The sequence below is a fragment of the Pristis pectinata genome, chromosome 28 (genome assembly GCF_009764475.1).
Source record: "Pristis pectinata isolate sPriPec2 chromosome 28, sPriPec2.1.pri, whole genome shotgun sequence".
NCBI classification, from domain to species: domain Eukaryota; kingdom Metazoa; phylum Chordata; class Chondrichthyes; order Rhinopristiformes; family Pristidae; genus Pristis; species Pristis pectinata.
Window position 1 is genome coordinate 2,158,664 of NC_067432.1, and position 19,363 is coordinate 2,178,026.

Here is a 19,363-nt window from a genome sequence, read left to right on the forward strand (position 1 = left end):
CAAAGTCCTGGTATTTTTGAGTGATTGAGGGAAACTGTGTACACAGTACAGCCAGTGTACTCAGGCTCCAAACATCAGATGATTTTAAGATTCAAGTCTGTCAGTCTGAAGTGTCTTAAACATGCTTGACACTCAGTGGTTATGGCATACTGATCTGGCACTGGTCAAAGACTGATTGGAGCATTGGTCTTGAGAGCAAATAGCAATAAACACATAGTGCTCTTCATATTTGTAAGTGATTTCCTAATAATTCTGGCTTCATGCATTCCAGTGAAAATCCCATCATGTGGAGAATGGAGATTATTAGTGGCCATGGGCAGAAGGAATTAAAGACAATTTGGCAGCTGAACACCAGGCCACCGGTGGATCATATGACATTTACTACCCCAGGTATTTTCTTTTGTACATTCATGTACTCCAGTATTGACATAGTATGCCAATTGATAATTTGTGTTTTAGTTTTAGGGAAATAGACCTGTTGGACTATATGAATACTGGAATTTTATAAGATAATTATTCCATGTGTTTAAAAACTCAGGAACTAGAATCTGGATGATCTGTATCTTAGTTCCATACAGCTGTCCTGATTCCCTAACCTATGCTTGCCGGACAGAAATCTATCAAACTTTTTTTGTGATTTTAACCAGGTGAGATTTTTAGGAAGCTATGGGTATCTGATTGAATTCATGTATAAATAGCTATATATTCTGGAATATTTACTGCTGTGGCCTGCATTTTGGTCATAGTTTAAATTACCACCGTGTGGGGTTCCTCTTCCTTAGCAGCTATAAATGGTACTTTTTAAAAATGTGCTATATATTCCAAGATATCTTATTACACATTTGAATGTTTACAGCTGATTTCTGTGCTGTTTGCATTATCGTTTATCAAAGCACATGGCCTGAGGGTAACTGACAGTGATGATTCTTCCCAGATCTGAGACACCGTACAGTTTTAAATGTATAGTTTTTAAAAAAATTACACAGCTAATTTTATTATCTTTTTTTTTAAAGATCTGCCAGTTGATGATGCAACCTGTGAGCAGTGATTGCGAGGAGACATTTTATTACAACACAGTGATTAGCTGTAGTCAAGCGCATTTCATGTAAATCATTGCAGGAAGAAGGTAAATTTAACATATCTAACCTATAATATTTTCCTCAAACTTTAATGATGAATGCTCAATGACATTGCACCTTTTATTGCATGAGGAGTTACCCAGTCTACCACAGGTTAGACATTAGTCCCCTCAAGATGTTCTCCAGTACTGCTTAGTAACCAGGATAAAGTACTTGGCTTGAAAAGCAAAAAAAATGTAGATATGGCAAATCTGAAATGAAAAAAAGAATGCTGGAGATACTCAAGTCAAGCAGCATGTGTGGAGAAAGAAACAATTAACGGTTCAGTTTGATGACCTACTGTTAGAACACAGGTTACTAAATTACCACAATTACTGAAAGTAGGATCTATATTTCATAAAAATGAGTAAGTGGCACACCATAAATAAATTCAAATACGTTTATGAGTGACAAATACTTCATATAAGCTCTTGTACCTGACTGAGGTTTTAATTTTATGTAATAGACTTAAAAATACCTTGAAATTGCTTTTGCTGCCTACTTTACGTTTATAATCACTGCCTGAAGATTCCAGCTTTCACAGGCAATATTATTTGAACAAAGCCCCTGACACTGTCATGTTTATCATACACGCAATAGAGCAATTAAAAATATCTTTGAATACAGAAAAAGTATATACTGTTGAGTATATGACATGGACTAGGCAAATGTCTATCGGTTATTAGTAATTAGTAATTCACCAGTAAGAGGCATGTGTTCAACTGCCTGATTCAATATTTGCTGTATTTTTATGTAGACCAAGTTCTTATAGTCCTCATTGAAAGACTGGCTCATTTATTTGGCACAAAATAATATTATTGTTGTCATTATACTTTATGTACTTTACGTTGTGTGTTTTTTGATGTTTCTTTCCAATGACAAAATTGTACTGAGTTTTAAGATGAGAGATTGCTTGTAGTATTTATTATCTTGAGTCTGTAATGAATCACTGCTAATATAGGTTTGGATAGTACACTGTGCCCATTAGGAAAGGAACTGTTGGAAGTAGAATTCTGTTATCATGTTGTGAACTCCTTTACCTCAGTCGTGGAATACAAATTTGAAGCCTGGATGATGATTTTGTTTTGTAAAACAGTTTTACTATTCCAAGATTTAATATCTCATTCACTGGCAAGTAATATCTTCAGAGTTGATGCTAGTGATGTACCAAATCCAATTTTTGTTAACTTTTTCTTATTTTAACAAACTTTCTGAAGAAATAAATAGTTAGCCAACCATTTTTGTTCTTGTGTATATATAATCGTATAACAGCAATCTTGGTTTTTCATTGTCTCCGAAGTAGGAACATCAGTAAAATAGCACTCAGGAGTATACAGAGGGTGCACACGGTCGGGACTACGATCTCAGTCACCATCTCCATATGATTGATAAGAGGATCTAAAAGTCAAAAGAAAAAAGCATAATGCAAACATTCCTTTCAATTATTTAGGAAATAATTTAATTTCACTAAATCAATTGAATTTACTTAATGGGTTATAAAATCCCCTGTCATGCACCTATTTTCTTAGGAAAAGATGGGATGAGATTAGATATCTTTATTAGTCACATGTACACAATGAAAAACACACAATGAAATGCATCTTTTGCATAGAGTGTTCTTGGGGCAGCCCGCAAGTGTCGCCACGCTTCTGGCGCCAACACAGCACATGTTTTGCTGAGAATACTGATAGCAGTCTTCTCCCTTTTCCTCTGCTTTTAAGGGAAAGCTCTTAGAACTGAAACATTAAATTCCTTTAAAGCTCATAAACCACAGAGGGAGATACAGCATTGAAACTATTTACAGGCTAGAAGGATGAGCTAAGACACTCATCAATTGCTAATAGTAATGCATTAGAATATAGAAATTATAGCTTGAAATCACCCAAGGGTATCTTTGATTATTTCCATTTAATGTATTTGGATTTTGTGTGTAAAGTTCAGCATATCCATATACTGAGCTAGTAATCTTTTTGTATCAAATTATCCTAAGGATCTTACTTGTTCTCTGTCTCAGGCCTATGAGTCCATCACGTGAAGAGGTCAGCTACTCTCACATCTTCATTGCCTATTCTTTCTTGGCACACTCTAATCCCAGTTCCTCTTTTCAAGTCCCTACCTGCTTATGCAATTACTCCCCAGTGAGCTTGTTTACATCCTGTGTCCCAGGCTCCTGGCCTTAGCTCACAGCATCACTCTGTTTCTTCTTTAACACAGGTGACCCCTCCTGTGCTCCTAGAAAGTGGTCTATATTGCAATTTTCTGTAATGCAAAGCTGCATCATATGTGCATATGTCAAGAAATGCCTACTTGGAAAAAAAAATTTATATATTTTATTTTGCATAAAATCTGCTCTTAGAATTTCTCCTATATCTCACATTTTTCGTGAGTGATTTGTGAATTTTGAAAGGGTGAATTTCCGTTACCCGAACAGTTGTAACGTGGGGGGGGGGGGGGGGGGGGTCACCTGTGTTCTCTGCCAGATCTGTTATTCGAGGGGAACAAACCCAGTTTCTGTCATGGATATCTCGTTGTTCAGATGGATCTATTTGGTCTGTCTTGTAGGTATCCCTTTCCTCTTCCCTCTGCAACACCAGCCAGTATCAATACAACCTATCCCCTCGTCCATTCCCTATTCACCATCCACTCACTTTGTATGTATTTATTGAAGTTCTCAGCCCAGAATGAAATCTGACTTGCATGGTGGCAGCTACACCCTTTCAATAAAGCCTCGTTGTCTGCTTGTACAATGCATAGCCACTCCCCTCTTTTTGAAAACTTTATTCATGCTTTTGTCACCTGTAGACTTGCTTTCCCCAGCTAGTCTCTCATCTTTTTCCCTTTTGTAGATGGCATTTCTTTGGTACTGGGTCCAGTGCTGTGTCTGTGGAGTTTGCACATTCTTCCCTAAGTGCCCGGGTTTCCTCCACATCCCAGAGATGTGCCAGTAGGTTAATTGGCTACTGTAAATGTCCCTCTGGTGTAGATAGATGGTAAAGGAAACTGAGAGGAGGGGTTGGGTTGATGGGCCTGTGAGAGAAAATAAGTTGTAGGGAAATAAGTTGGGGGGGGGGTGAAATGGGATTGATAGGGTTGCTTTGAGAGGTGGCATGGAGTCAATGGTCCAAATGCCTCCTGTTAAGACATTTACAAGAATTTAAAAGCTGTGTGGTAATTTGTATTTTATAAACTAAATAACTACCAGAAAATAATGCTTAGTTTTCAAGGCAATATATTTCAATGGGAAAGCATTGAAATCAAAATGCACAGCTTTTTAAAATAATTGCTGCAGAGAGATTTTAAATACAAGAGAACAAAGTAATATCAACCTATTTTAACCATGATTTATAACCACAATGGCTAATGTGCACTTGGTTGCTTTCAAGACTTGATCTTAGCACTGGAATGATATCAAGCCCTTAATACCTAAACTTCATCATGCACTGGCCAAACTGTTGGCAAATGTGCCTGCTTCTCATTTGTTCGGTCTGTTCTTCCAGCTGAAAAGGGCAAACAAAAAGAACCCATTAGCCCATGAGTGGTGCCTGCTCTTCCTATCCCTTCCTGAATTTTTAAATGTAGTGGTGTCAGTGTCACTGTAAATACTATAAAAATTGATGCATTGATCATCTTTGTGGGTATTTTTGGAAGTTAAAAAGTATGTGGGGAATACAACTTTTAATGGTGCAATTTGTACACAGGTGTGTTTGTTTAATAGTATTAGGTCTAATTTTTTTTCTTCAAAACATTAATTATTGATATTGGGATTTTCATGCTTATTTCAAGTGTAACAAAATATGAAGAACGCTATGGTAGGGTAGGGACATGATCGGCACAGCTTTGTGGACCGAAGGGCCTGAATTGTGCTGTAGTTTTTCTGTGTTCTAAAACATAAACCAATATATTAACGGAATAAATGGAATTTCAAAACCTTTTTTAAAAAAATGTTTTGAATATATAGAGGAGAAGTTTTAAACCCAAGAAAAACGATTTCCTAAAGTTAATGTTCTCAAAAGGCAGGTGGGGATTATGATATTGCGATATGATAAGTAGATTTTATGGTCCCATAAATGAGAGGGAAAAAAGTGATCTTACCTGTCCTAATGTGAACTAAATGTAATTGAATTGAAAACTGAAAATGTACAAGACCACAAACAGACCTGGGAAGTGAGACCAACTTAACCAGCTCCATTCCTAATTTCAATAAATTTCAATTTAAGAAAATATGATATGTTTATTTTGTGGCTTACAAATGGAGGAATAGTCTGATATAGCTGCAAATTAGTTATTCCTGTCCAGATCATTATATTTTAGCATTATGCTTTCCTTGGAGTTCTTAGACAAAGCAACATCCATTCGCCCCCTCACTTTGTTACTCAGCAGTCTTAAATTGAAAATATTGGACAGACTCAACTGTTAATTCATTGGTGATCTGCATAGAACTACAAACATTCTTGGTTACTGGAATTACTTGAGTACTTTGTCACCACTCTCTTGAACTAAACAATTTCCTAATGTGGTCAAACCTTAAAGGTACTGGGAGATCTGCTATCTGACCCAAATGGCCGCCTTTCCTACAACCCTTTGATCATTCAAGTCAACTGGTATAGTCAATCATAGCCGGATTGAATAAATCAAGCTTCACCTGTTTCTCTATCCATAACCTATATTCCATGGTCATTCTGCAGGACAATAATAACTATTTTCATGTTGCCCTTGTAACATTTTCTAGTTGAAAGGGAATGCAGTGAATCATTTTGTGGCTGTTCATTTGAGTCGGCCTCATTATTTACTTTCTTCTTACTATGTTTCCTCCCCAAAATGGTTTCTGAAACCATTGTTGACATCCAAAGTAGCATGTTAGTGCAAAAGATCATGAACTGAACCAAACCATAACCCCTTTGAGCATATTTGCCTTTGGACATTCCTAGGGAAGAGTGCTGTGAAGGGAGGTGTCTCTGCAATTTGTTTATAGCTATATCTTCAGCTCTTTATGATTTATATTAAAAATTATAATTGCACTGTTTCTCTAGAAAAGGAGCATCTTAATCACTGTAGAACTGTCAAGATAATGTAATATTGCTCCAAACTGTCACAAGGACATCAAACTTTGCTTCTGTTCTATGTAAAAAATTTAAAACCTTTTTTGCCCTTTGCAAATACCCAGAAGCAGGCATAACAATGAACAGGGAGCATGCGTTTCCCCACAATAACCTAGATGAAACATCATAATACCTGTCTATTCTATTTCATTGGCATCAGATGGTGACAGCTTTTCTCTCTGTAAATCCCACGGATTTTGCTTTGGCCAATATGACTGTTTGGGGGGCAACATTTTTTACTCCCGGCACAGCTTAACGATTTTTGTACATCTGCTGTGGTCCTGCTTCCAACCCTTCTCCCAAAGTACTTTTCACATGATGCCACCTTTTAGTTTTATTTCCAGTCACAATATTATTGTTTTTATTCATTTTTCATGATCAGAATGACACTGGCAAGGCCAGTATTTATTGCCCAATCTTAACTACTTAAAAGTGATGAGCCACCCTCTCAAATAATTGAAGTCCTCTTGCTTAAGGAAGTCCACAATACCCCCTCACCCTCCAATACTGCAAGTTTGTCCAACCGCTCCAACAGAGTTAATACCCTCTGTCCAGGTATTGTGTGCATTCCTGGAGAGTGCAGAGAAGATTCACTAGGATATTGCCTGGATTAGAGGACTTTAGTTATGGGGAAAGATTGGATAGGCTGGGCTTGTTTTCCCTGGAGTGATGGAGGCTGAGGGGTGACCTGATTGAAGTATATAAGATAGTCAAAATCTTTTTCCCATGGTAGTGGTATCAAAAACAAGAGGGCATAGGTTTAAAGTGAGATGTAGGAGATTTAAAAGGGATCTTGGGGGGCGTATTTTTAACCAGAGAATGTTTGATATCTGGAACAGGCTGCCAGAGGAGGTGGTGGAATCAGAGGTTTAAGGGCCATTCAGAGAGACACTTAAATAGACAAGGGCTTCGTGTACCTGCGCAAAAAGATTGGCGTGGAGATCCTGGCAGAAGGGCCCGTTTCTGTGCTATTTGACTCAGAATCACTTAGCCACAGCAAAATCCAAGGCATTTATGCAGACAATAATAGCAAGCACGGTGGAGCTGCCACCATCTGATGCTAATCAGATAGAATGGATGAGTACTGTTATTGAACAAAAGTATAGCATGTTTCCTGTATTTTTGATAAACATGCAACTATTCTTTGTTGAATGCTGAGGCAGTTATAGAAATAATAACACTGCTTTGCTTGTCTTCTGCAAAATGGCAGAGGGACATTTGTGTCCTATCAGATAAGTTATCAGCTGCTAGGCACCCCCAGAAAAATGTCGTGTATAATTACTGTACATGGCTGGAGCAAGATGATAGGCTAAATGGTCTTGCTCAAGATTGTTTTGAAATGCTATTATAACTGTGTTCACCTACCTGCAGCAAGCAGTGCATTGGTGGTTGAGCATGCCTCTGTAGCCTTGCGCAGCCAACTTTCAATCTAACCAGAGAAAAGTAGAAAGCTTGTTTAATCAAAATCCTTTGTATAAGAATCAACATTCTGCAGTTAAGGAGAGGACAAGCAATGTTACAGCTAAATAATACACCTGATGTTGCTAGTTTCCTGGAATTGGTTAATCCCCTGCTCAGACTGATAATGCTGGAGTTTCTTCCACATTTCCTTGCCATATGAGGCCATTTGGTCCATTGAGTTTATGCCTGCTCACAGAGTAATTCCACTTCTGTATTAATTTTCCCTGTAACCGGTTCTCCATGTAGTCCCATCAATCCTACAACCTGTACGCTAGGAGCAATTTATAGTAGCCAATTAACCTACTGACCTGCAAGTCTTTGGGCCATGGATGAAACTGGAGCCCCTGGCGAAACCCACACGGTCACCGGGAGAACATGCAGACTCTACACAGACAGCACTGGAGGTCGGGATTGAACCCATGTTGCTAGAGCTGTGAAGCAGCAGCTCTGCTACTATGCCACTGTTAAATTATACTGAGTATCTGTCCAATGTCAGTACATTCTTTGCTTTCATGCTAGGAGTTATCTAATCTATAATAGCAAAGCGCTTAAAGATTGTGGGAGTGAAACACACATTGAAGTTTTACATTCCACAGCTGCCTTTCATTTTAAATCGATAGGGCAGGCACGGTAGTGTAGTTGCTAGCGTAATGTTATTACAGCACCAGCGACCTGGGTTCAATTCTGGCCGCTGCCTGTAAGGAGTTTGTATGTTCTCCCTGTGTCTGTGTGGGTTTCCTCCCACATTCCTAAGACGTATGGGTTAGGAAGTTGTGGGCATGCTATGTTGGCACCGGAAGCGTGGCGACACTTGCGGGCTGCCTCCAGCACACTCTACGCAAAAGATGCATTTCACTGTGTGTTTCGATGTACGTGACTAATAAAGATATCTTATCTTTCTCTCCTACTAATTATTCAAAATAAAATAGAGCATCACAAGATGCATTGAATCTGTTATTGAATCAGGGTTCATTAAGCAAGATGGGAAATTGCAAGGCCAGCCCACCTGGCTGGATTCAAAAACTCTCTCAGCAGCCCATTCCTCTTCCAGCAGCTTCTGCATTAAATATTTAAGTCACTGAGTTATACAACACAGAAACAGGCCCTTCAGCCCAACTGGTCCATGCCAACCAAGATGCCCCATGCAAGCTAGTCCCAGTTGCCAGTGTATGGCCCATAACCTCCTAAACCTTTCCAATCCATGTACCTGTCCAATTGTCTTTTAAAAGTTGTTATTGTACCTTCCTCAGGCAGCTGATTCCACATACATACCACCCTTTGTGTAAAAAAAAAGTTGCCCCTTAAGTTCCTCTTAAATCATTCCCCTCAAACCTTTTTCCCAATCTATGCCCCTCATCATTTTATACAGCTCTATAAGATCACCTCTCGGTCTGAACTACATGCACTTTCTTTCTTCCAAATTTGAATCAATTTCATGCAGAGAAACCATTGAAATGATTAAATGGCTTAATGAACTCAATGAATCACTAAATATGAGCATTATTGTTGTCAATCAAACAATCAGTGGTACTCACCTCTCTCTGGTTGGGAAATCCATTGGAACTGATCATCTTCCTGTAATACTGAACTGAAGCCTTGGGATACCTCCTTTTGTGCTTGGTTTTAAAATCAACGTAGTAAAGGCCGAACCTTTCCGAATATCCTTCATCCCATTCAAAATTATCCAGCAGTGACCAGGATGTGTAACTCTTCACTTTAACACCATCCTTAACAGCTGCAAGGTTTCAAAATCACACATGTTTACAAAAAAAAATCATTTGATTTAACATCAGGAAATGCTAGAAATTCACAATGACCTCAAGGAATTGCAGAAAGAAAAATTTCATTAAAGCATGAGCAGCAAACTTTCAGTCAGAACAAAAGGTTTATGCCCAATCCCACTGTAAAGTTCTAGCATTGTCTGTTTATTTTGGTTGGATGATACTGAAATAACTTCAAATCGTCTTTTTCCCTGTCAAGGCTGTCAGAATTGATCATTCCCGATCTCCTCTCAATTGTAGCACATTTTTAAAAAAAAGCAAATGAGTTGTTGCCTTAATAATAAGATAAAAGTAGCTGTTCCTCCTACCTTTGTATCATGTTGTCTCCTTTCTCTGCCTATCGTAAACAAAGTCAGTTCTTCTCTCCCTCCCACCCCTTTCTCTGACTGTCTGCTCCGTCGTTGCTCTTTCTTTGCTTCCTGTGTTTCTGTTCTCTCTTTCTCCCCTCATGCTCACCCTCGCTCCCCTGCTCTCTCGCGCTGCAGGGTGGTCTAACTCCTGCTGCATGGTTGGATTTTGTTCAGCTGCTGAACAATGCGGACCAAGCACTGCTGCCAGCTACTGGATCATGACCAGTTTGATAGACTATGAGAGTAAATTAGTGAGAAAGGAAAAGACAAGTGATGGCCCCTTACAGATAGGTGGAAGAAGTTATAAAGAGGAATATGGAAAAGGCAGAGGAACTATAACATGGCTAGAGCATTAATGGGTGCATTGGTTATAATTTCCAAATATTAATAGATTTTGGAATGGTTCCTGCAGATTGGAGAAATGAGTGAGAGAGAAAAGGGGGAACTAAAGTCTTGTTAGCCTAAGTCAGTAGTAGGCTCGAATCTATAATGAACAATGTAATATTAGAACCCCTAGAGAAGAAATAACAAGTTTGAATAGTCAGCAGAAATTTACGAAAGGAAAATCATGTTTGGCTATTGCAGTTCTTTCAGGGTTTGGTTAGTAGAGAAGGGAAAACTGGTGGATGTGGTGTTTTTCAGATGGCCTTTGATAAGATCTCAACTTATCAAAGATAAGTTGCTCAACAAGGTTGGATCAAATGGAATCGTGGTAATGCAGTGGCATAGATTAAAAATTGGTTAACAGGCGTAAGAGTGACTCGTGGGGTTAGGCAGGGATCAATGCTTGGGCCCCAGCTATTCACAATTTATATCTGATTTGGCTGAGTAAGGAGAAGGATGTAAAGTGGTGTCAGAGGGATACAGACAAGCTAAAGGTTGAGAACATGGCAAGTGGAACATAATGTGGAAAAACTGAGGCCATCCACTTGGGTGCACAAAACCAGAAAGCAGAATTTTTTTTTAAATGGTGCCAGACTGGGAAATGGTGATGTTCAAAGTGACCAAGGTGTACTTGTACACAGATCACAGAGATAACATTGGTACACCAGGAAGTTCAAAGGTAAATGGCATGTTGTTTTTGTTACAAGATCAAAAATATCTTGCTGCAATAATTAGGAACTTGATGAGATGACAAATGGAGCAGTGTACAGTTTGGCTTCCTTACCTAAAAAAGGATGTATTTGCCATGGTTCCTGGCATGGCAGGTTTACCATACGAATAGAGTTTTAGTAGTCCAGACCTGTGTAACGTTTACAAGACTGAGGGGTGATCTCATTGAAACTTTATATCGAGAAATCTGTCGGAGTCTGATGGATATGGGAATAGTGTGGGGAAACATTATAAACACGAGATACAAGATCAGCTGTGATTTTGGCAAATGGTGGAGCAGGCTCAGAGGGGCCAAATGCCTACTCCTGCTCCTAATTCTTATGTTTTTGTGTTGTTTATAATCTGTGTACTGTCTGAGCAATTTCCTGGTACAAAATATTTATACAACATCCAAATACACCAAACATTTGGAGCCATTAATACCTAAATGTTAACTCTTCTCTGCCGTTAACCCACTTTGAAGCTGCAGGACTTACTGAGGGTACTTGGGCCAGGTTGCGTGGCACTGTTGTGAGTTTTAGTAACAGGAATTTACTCACTTATTGTGACACAGGAGGCCTTTTGGCCTATTGAGTCCCCTGGCTCCCAGCAGAGCAATCCCATCATTCCCTTTCTTATTTCCCTGTAGCCCTGCAACTTTCTCTACTGTGCCCATTAACTCATCATTTTTGAATCCTTGGCCACAGTAGCCAAGTAACCAACCAACATGTCTATGGGATGCGAGAGGGAACTGCACACTGACGTTGTCACAGGAAGAATAAGCACCTGAGGTCAGGATTGGGCCCAGGTTGCTGGAGGTGTGAGGTGACACCACTAACTGCTGTGCCACCGTCCCTACTTCAGCAGACTAGCAAATCTCATTTAAAAGGAAATTCTTCCAGCCTTCTAATTTTTGTTCACTAATAATAGCAATTAATTCATTGATTAACGTGTTGTTCGTTATAGAAAGTGCGTTATTTTGATATGAAGAAGCCACCTTTAAGAATCTCATTAACATAATTATTCATGTACTGAATCCGCCACTTGTCGCACAGCTCAGTACACTGCCATTTCTCCGATACTCCGTTTTCTGTCACATAGATCCTCGGGTTACCATAGCGACTCTGAAACAAATCAGAAAACAAAAAGCATTGCAAATCAAAATTTCAGTTTCTTATGTAGAGGGATGGTTGGTAGTGGGTTAGCACAGCAAAAAAAAGGTGCAGTAAAATGGGATATTCTGCTGTCCTGTAAACAAAAAATGACGACTCAGCAGTCAAAATCTGCCCTTGGAAACAGTTTGGATGTAATCAGAACCAGTGGGAGAATTAACAGTTACACAATGGGACAGGTTATTTGGCAATAAGTAGTAATCTCCATTCTTCCTGCTAATTTGTGCAATGGATGTAAGGAAGTAAAGGCATTTTAAAATGTCGTCGTTGTATGGTCATCATGGATAAGGTGTCTTTATTTCTTTACTCCAGAGGTTACTTCTAACTACTTTGTTTCTCAAAACTCCTAATCCTTATTTTGTTTCCAAACTCTCAGACTTCCTAGCCAGTGGCTCCACATTCTCCAGGATGCCATTACGGGCCCTAAATTGCTCAAATCTTCCCTTAATTACAATGTTTTTAGGTTGGAGATAAGCAATCATTCTCTCACTCTAGTCCATGTCGTTTGGATTTGATTTTTTGAACTGGATTACTAACTGAAACATTCAGGTCTCGATCTCATTACAGCAGGTCAGGCTCCATTGTACTCTACTTTTTGTGATATTTATAGATGACTTAGATGAGGGTGGTGGAGGGCTGGGTTAGTAAGTTTGCGGACGACACTAAGATCGGCGGTGTTGTGGATAGTGTGGAGGGCTGTCGGAGCTTACAGAGGGATATTGATAGGATGCAGAGCTGGGCTGACAAGTGGCAGGTGGAGTTCAATCCGGAGAAGTGTGAGGTGGTACACTTTGGAAGGACAAACTCCAGGGCAGAGTACTGGGTAAATGGCAAGGTACTTGGCAATGTGGAGGAGCAGAGGGATCTGGGGATTCATATTCACAGTTCATTGAAAGTTGCCTCACAGGTGGAAAGAGCAGTTAGGAAGGCCAATGGGATGTTGGCTTTCATAAGTCGTGGGATTGAGTGTAAGAGCCACGAGGTGATGATGCAGCTTTACAAAACTCTAGTTAGGCCACACTTAGAGTACTGTGTTCAGTTCTGGTCGCCTCATTATAGGAAGGATGTGGAGGCGTTGGAGAGGGTGCAGAGGAGATTTACCAGGATGCTGCCTGGATTGGAGAGTATTGAATATGAGGAGAGGCTTAAGGTGCTAGGGCTTTATTCACTGGAAAGGAGGAGGATGAGAGGAGACATGATAGAGGTATATAAAATATTGAGAGGAATAGATAGAGTAGACAGTCAGCGCCTCCTTCCCAGGGCACCAATGCTCAAGACGAGAGGGCATGGCTTTAAGGTTATGGGTGGGAGGTTCAGGGGAGATGTCGGGGGAGGTTTTTCACCCAGAAAGTGGTTGGTGCATGGAATGCACTGCCTGGGGTGGTGGTGGAGGCAGATACATTGAACAGGTTCAAGAGCTTGTTGGATAGGCGTATGGAGGAGTGTGAGATGGAGGGATATGCGGGAGGAAGGGGTTAGGTAGTGTGAGGGTGGTTTGATGGACGGCACAACATGGTGGGCTGAAGGGCCTGTTTTGTGCCGTATGGTTCTATGGTATTGTACCCGAGTCTCCTCTGCCAAAACCTGAATTTGCCAGGATCTTTCTGGACACCAAAGACTATTTCTTTGCTACAGACTTTGCTACTTTGTTTCCATTTCCTGTCCCTCTCAATTCCTTCCTCTAACAAATCTAATGGAACCTATGGATTTCTTAACTACCAAGACTGAGAGCATACATTCTGTTCTTTCCCATGTCTTCCTCCTACTTTTGCTCTGAACCCCAGTTGTCTTTGGCTTTCCTCTCATCTGTCCTATTATTCCTGAGCAAATTCATTTCATCCATGGCCTCTCCACTTTTCACACAATTCCAACTAAACACCCATTCACACAATTGTCCAAACCTTTGTCTGATAACGTCAAGCATATTGTGATGTTCATTTCTATTTTCTATATTAAAATTGTAATAAACGTTAGTAGTTGTTAAAAGCTTAAAATAAGTAGGTTAATATTAAAATTGAGGGCCATATTTCATCCCAGCATTGTAAGTAAATCTAGGCTGGTATCCCATGACTTAAGTCTTAGGTCTTGAAATTACAAAGCATTATAGAGTTTACAGAAAGTGCTAAATGTTTTATGGTGGACCCAACCATTAAACTACTATTTCTCCAAAGTTTAGAAAAAGATTTTGCAAATCAAAACCTCTTACTTTCCCAAAAATGTGAGCTGTTCATTATGTCCTCATTTTGTTCACTTTTCTGATTGCATCCAAAACTAGGTAAACTTGACATAATACTGTTTAATTAGTGTAATTCATCTGAACTGGCTTTTTAATTTTTGTTCTAAAGTTGGTCATGACAGAGCAGAACAGGTCTAGCATTGTTGACCATTTCTACTGGAGGGGATCAATCACATGGTGTGTTATTTTAAATGTTGTGCTTCGTGATTTTTCTTGGACAAAGAGCTAGTGACTTCTCAACAAATGAAATTGCTGTGTGCAAATTGCCACAACTACGTACAGTGATTATGATGGAAAGTAGTTTATTTTATGTTCAGCATCTTGAGGTCTTAATGAAGATCTAATGAGTCATTATATAAAAATAATGGTATGTCCACATATTATGCAACTTATGAGATCAACCTTTGATTCTTTTCCAGATGCACTTGCAGCTGGAGTTTGCACCTACCCTTCACCTCAAATCCATGGTGTTAACAAAATTGTCTCTAAAATTTTCCCCTAGAATTTTGTTTTGTGTATCTTTGCTGTTTTATTTGTGTATTTAATGTTGTTTGTTCTGCTTCCTATAATAAAGACATTTTTCTATGCTTCCCTTTGTGATTTGACAATGATGCATGGTATAGTTTTCATCTTTCAGAGCTTCAGTTACAACTCTGCTCCTGAGTCTGTGTAATGAATCCCAGTAGAACAGTGGAGAAATCCACCATAACCGCCACTGCAGCAAGTTAATGAGGCTTCTTCATCACTACCTCCCAATTCTTGACAGCCCAAAAGATCTTGGACAATTGGATGGAACAAAAACAGAAGCACTGGGAGAATTCAGCCAGTGAAGCAGTAGCTGTGAAAAGAGAAACCAGTTAACTCTTTGTCATGAAGGGTCTTCAACCTGAAATATTAATTGGATTCTCTTTCCAAAGATGCTGCTCGACTGGCTGAGCTCTTCCAGCATTTCTGGTTTTGTTGCAAAGCTGAGCACCTGCAGTTTTTTTTTCAGCAAGTGCTGGAAGCTAACTTCCCCTCTGCGTTGCACACCCTCCAACTTGGACGTGTTGTCATTGGGTTAGAACTGTGGAACTACCGACCCAGAGGACTGCGGGAGCAGCTCCACCGCATGGACTGCAGTGGCTCACAGACCACTCACAACCATCTTCCTGGATGACTCGGGACTAGTGACAAATGCTGGGTGAGGCAGTGACGCTCATTTCCCAAGAACATTTTAAGACTAATGGTGTGTTTGTTCTCGTGCATCCATAATGCTGCAAGAACCCAACTGCTGTGATGCGGGAATGAAAACAGAGTTCAGAACTTGTACATTTTGGGGTTTTTTCCCCACATATTAATGGGATCCTCAATCAAGCTGCAATGGCAAGCTTTTAGGGGATCTTTCAGAATATGCTGAATGGATACATTCCAAAAGTAAAAGACAACTAAACAAGTTAAATATAGCATCAAATTTTAAAGAAAAAGCATCTAATTGTGCAAATCCAGGTGGTAGAATATGAAAAACAACAAACAATGACAAATAAATTATCAAAGATAGAGTACAAAAAATTGGTCAAAAAAAGCAAAAGCAGATGGTGTATAGGAAATATGCCATCTGTACCCTCACCTGCTCTGCCATTCATCTAGATGATGGCTCAACATTGCCGCTTTCCAGCACTATCCCCATATCCCTTGATTTCCTTAATATCCAAAAAGCTATCAGTCTCCGTTTTGAATGAACTCAACAACTCCATAAGCCCACCAGAGGAAAGAGTTCCAGAGTTTCTCTACTTCCTGAGTGAAGAAATTTCTCCTCATCTCAGTCTGAAACAGCCCACCTCATCTTTGGACCCTTGTTTCTAGGCTCCGCAGTCAGGGAAGGTATCCTCCTTGTATCCAGTCTACTGAAATTTTGTAAATTTCAATTAGTTTCTGTTGATATTTTAAAAAGAGTTAACAATGTGAACATTGGTTCTATAGAAAGTGGATCTGGGGATTAACAATAGAAAATAAGGAGGTGGCAGATGAATTAAACATTTTGCATTGGTGTTCACTGTAGAGGATACACATAACATCTCAAAAGAAAGCTGCAACTTGGAACTGTAAGGGACAGAGGAACTAAGGAAAGTTATAATTACCAAGAAAGTGATATGGAGCAAAGTGTTGGAAGCTGCAGGCTAGGGTCTTTTCATCCTAGGGTCTGAAAAGGTGGCTGTTGAGATAATTGATGCATTGATTTTAACTTCCTCAATTTCCTGGATTTAGGGAAGGTTCATGAGGTTGGAAAATAGCAAATGTAATGGGTTGACTAGTAGAGCTACCACTTCACAGTGCCAGAGATTTGGGTCCAATCCTGACTTGGGTGTTATCTGTGGAGTTTACACATTTTCCCTTGTGACTGCATGGGTTGTTCCGGGTGCCTGAGTACATTCCAAAGAAGTGTGGGTTGGTAGGTTAATTGATTACTGCAAATTACCCCTAATGTGTAGGTGAGTGGTAGAATTTGGAGGAAGCTGAGAAGAATATGGGGAGAACAAAACATGGACACTGTAAGATTATGTAAGTGGGTAGTTAATGGTTAGTATGCACTCGATGGGCTGAAGGGCCACTGCTGCATGACTAGAACTCTCCAATGACCAGAACTCCTTTATTCAAAAAGGGAGGGAGATGGAAAGCAGGAAACTACAAGCTAGTCAGCTTAACACCTGTCACAGGGAAAATGTTAGAAGCTATTAAGAATGTAATAAAAAGGAAACACAGAAAAATTCAAGGTAATCAGGCAAAGTCAATGTGGATTTGTGAAATTGAAGTCATGTTTGCCTAATTTATTGGAATTCCTTGAAGTGACAAGTGGAAAAAGGGGAACTAAATGGATCTATACATTTCCAAAAGACTTTTGATAAGATGCCACACCAAAGGTTAGTGCAAAAAGTTACTGCTTATGTTGTAGGAGGTAATGTATTGGCACAGACAGAAGATTGGCTAGCCAGCAAGAAACTGAGAGTAGGCGATCACGGGTCTTTTTCCGGTTGTCAAGATGTCATGAGTGGCGTGCTGCAGCCTGGTGCTGGGGCCTCAACATCTTACACTTCATAGAAATGACTTGGGTGAAGGCATCGTAGGTGTGGTGGCTAAATACGCCGATTACAAGGATAAGAGGAAGGTGAGTTGTGAAGAGGACATAAAGAGGCTACAGAGGGGCATGGACAATGTTAAACAAGTGAGCAAAAGATCTGGCAAAAAGGAACATAATGCGGGAAAATGAGGAATTGTCTATTTAGATGGCACAGTTAGTATAGCTGCTGCCTCACAGCTCCCAATGACCATGGTCCAACCCTGACCTTGGCTGCTGTCTGTGTGGAGTTTGAACATTCTCCCTGTGATCATATGTTTCCTCCAGGTGCTCTAGTTTCCTCCCACATTCTAAAGATGTGCAGGTTGGTAGGTTAATTGGCTGCTGTAAATTGGCTCTGCCATGTTAGTGGTAGAATTTCGGGGAGTTTGTGGGAATGTGGGGAGAATAGGTTGCAGGGAAGATTGGAGGAGAACAGGATCGCTCTGTGGGCTGGCATGGATGACCCCGTCATAAGGAAATATGGGATATGGTATTTTTGCAGTAAGTATCTAAATGGCAAGGGATTGTAGTGCTCTGAGATGCAGAGAGACCTGGGTGTCCTAGGGCATGATTCACAAAAGGCTAGTATGTGGGTACATCAAGTAATTAGGAAAGCTAACAGAATGGTATCACTTAAAAATCAAAAAACCTGCAGACACTGAAAATCTGAATTAACAACAGTACTGGGAAAACTCGGAGGGTCTGACAGTGTCTGTGGAGAGGAAGAGGTAAAGTTTCAGATGGAAGACACTTCAAATGACCCTTGACCTCAGACCCTTTCTTTCCACAGATGCTGCCTGACCTGCTGAGAGTTGCCCCAGTGTCCATGTCTATTGAGAGGGGATTTTAATGAAAAAGTATGACAATTATGCCTCAGTTACATAGGGCATTTGTGAGACCACATCTGTGCATATTATTGGCCTCTTTATTTAAGGAAGTCTGTTAATGAATTGGAAGTAGTTCAAAGAATGTTTACTAAACCAATATCTAGAAATGGTTGGGTTGTCTCATGAGGAAAGGTTGGATAGGCTGAGCTTGAATCAGCTGGAGTTTAGGGAAGTGAGAGGTGACCTGTTTGAAATGTACAAGATCCTGAGAGGTCATGACAGGGTAGATGTGGCATGATTGCTTCCTCTAGAACTAGGGGTCACTGATTAAAAATAAGGGATTGTCCCTTTTAGGCAGATGAGGTGATTTATTTTTCCTCTCAGATGTTCACAAAGGGCAGTGGATCAGGGTATTTGAATATTTTTAAGGCATAAAAATAGGATTCTTCAGAAGCAAGGGGGCGAAGTAATACCATGGGTAGATGATGTTATTAATTGGTGGGGCAGGCTCGAGGGGCTAAGGTCACACTCCTGCCCCTAATTCATATACCTATATGTTTGAAGGAGTTTTTTTTAAACCCAGATTATTGTTTATTACAAGAATATTGTGGAAAAGGTAAATCAGTACCTTGTACCACAAGAACACCAAAACTGACATGCCAACAAAATACAAAGCTCAATTTTTTGGCTCAGCAATTGGCAGCAGAGTTGTAGGATGGTCCAAACATTTGCCCCACTGGATGGGTCCATGACATTGTCAGAGCTCCACTGGCTCAGGACATTCATGCTAGATTCCAAAGACAGTTTGATTGGGAACCAAAATTAGATGGTTGGGTAATTGGCTCGATTTTGAGGGTTGCTATATAGTTGAGATGAAGATGAGGAATGGGGATCAGTGAGGGGTGGGTTGGTGGTTGTGGCATTCTGGAAGCTCAAATTAATTTGAAGATGCACCGGGGGAGCAGCCTCCCACTATCCAGACCCCTCATCATTTTATGTACTCTTCTATCAGATCTCCCCTCAGCTGCAAAGAGAACAGTCCCAATCTCTCCTTGTATCTGTCATCTCTCATTCCAAGAACAGTTTCTTTTCTACGCCCAAATTCCTTTGCATCCTTCCTATCAGGATAA

At 40.1% G+C, this 19,363-nt stretch overlaps 2 protein-coding genes across 4 annotated transcripts in view; one reads left to right on the top strand and one right to left on the bottom strand.

Annotated features, from left to right (window-relative positions):
* zwilch (zwilch kinetochore protein) overlaps window positions 1-1,109 on the top strand; it is a 37,807-nt gene extending 36,698 nt beyond the window's left edge. Inside the window, 3 exon segments of the mRNA XM_052040256.1 lie at window positions 272-390; window positions 1,014-1,034; window positions 1,036-1,109. Of these exon segments, the coding sequence (XP_051896216.1) occupies window positions 272-390; window positions 1,014-1,034; window positions 1,036-1,109 (214 nt within the window).
* A 1,294-nt stretch (window positions 1,110-2,403) lies between these two features.
* The window catches only part of LOC127583981 (lactase-like protein), a 38,616-nt gene continuing 21,656 nt past the window's right edge, over window positions 2,404-19,363 (bottom strand). For 2 of the 3 annotated variants that reach the window (XM_052040455.1, XM_052040454.1), the window contains 2 exons: window positions 11,899-12,025; window positions 2,404-2,516 (listed from right to left, as the gene is read on the bottom strand). In XM_052040455.1, coding sequence (XP_051896415.1) covers window positions 2,404-2,516; window positions 11,899-12,025 — 240 coding nt within the window. Of the gene's footprint in view, window positions 2,517-7,582; window positions 7,647-9,213; window positions 9,414-11,898; window positions 12,026-19,363 lie in introns of all 3 variants that reach the window. The other variant, XM_052040453.1, reaches the window with a different exon arrangement.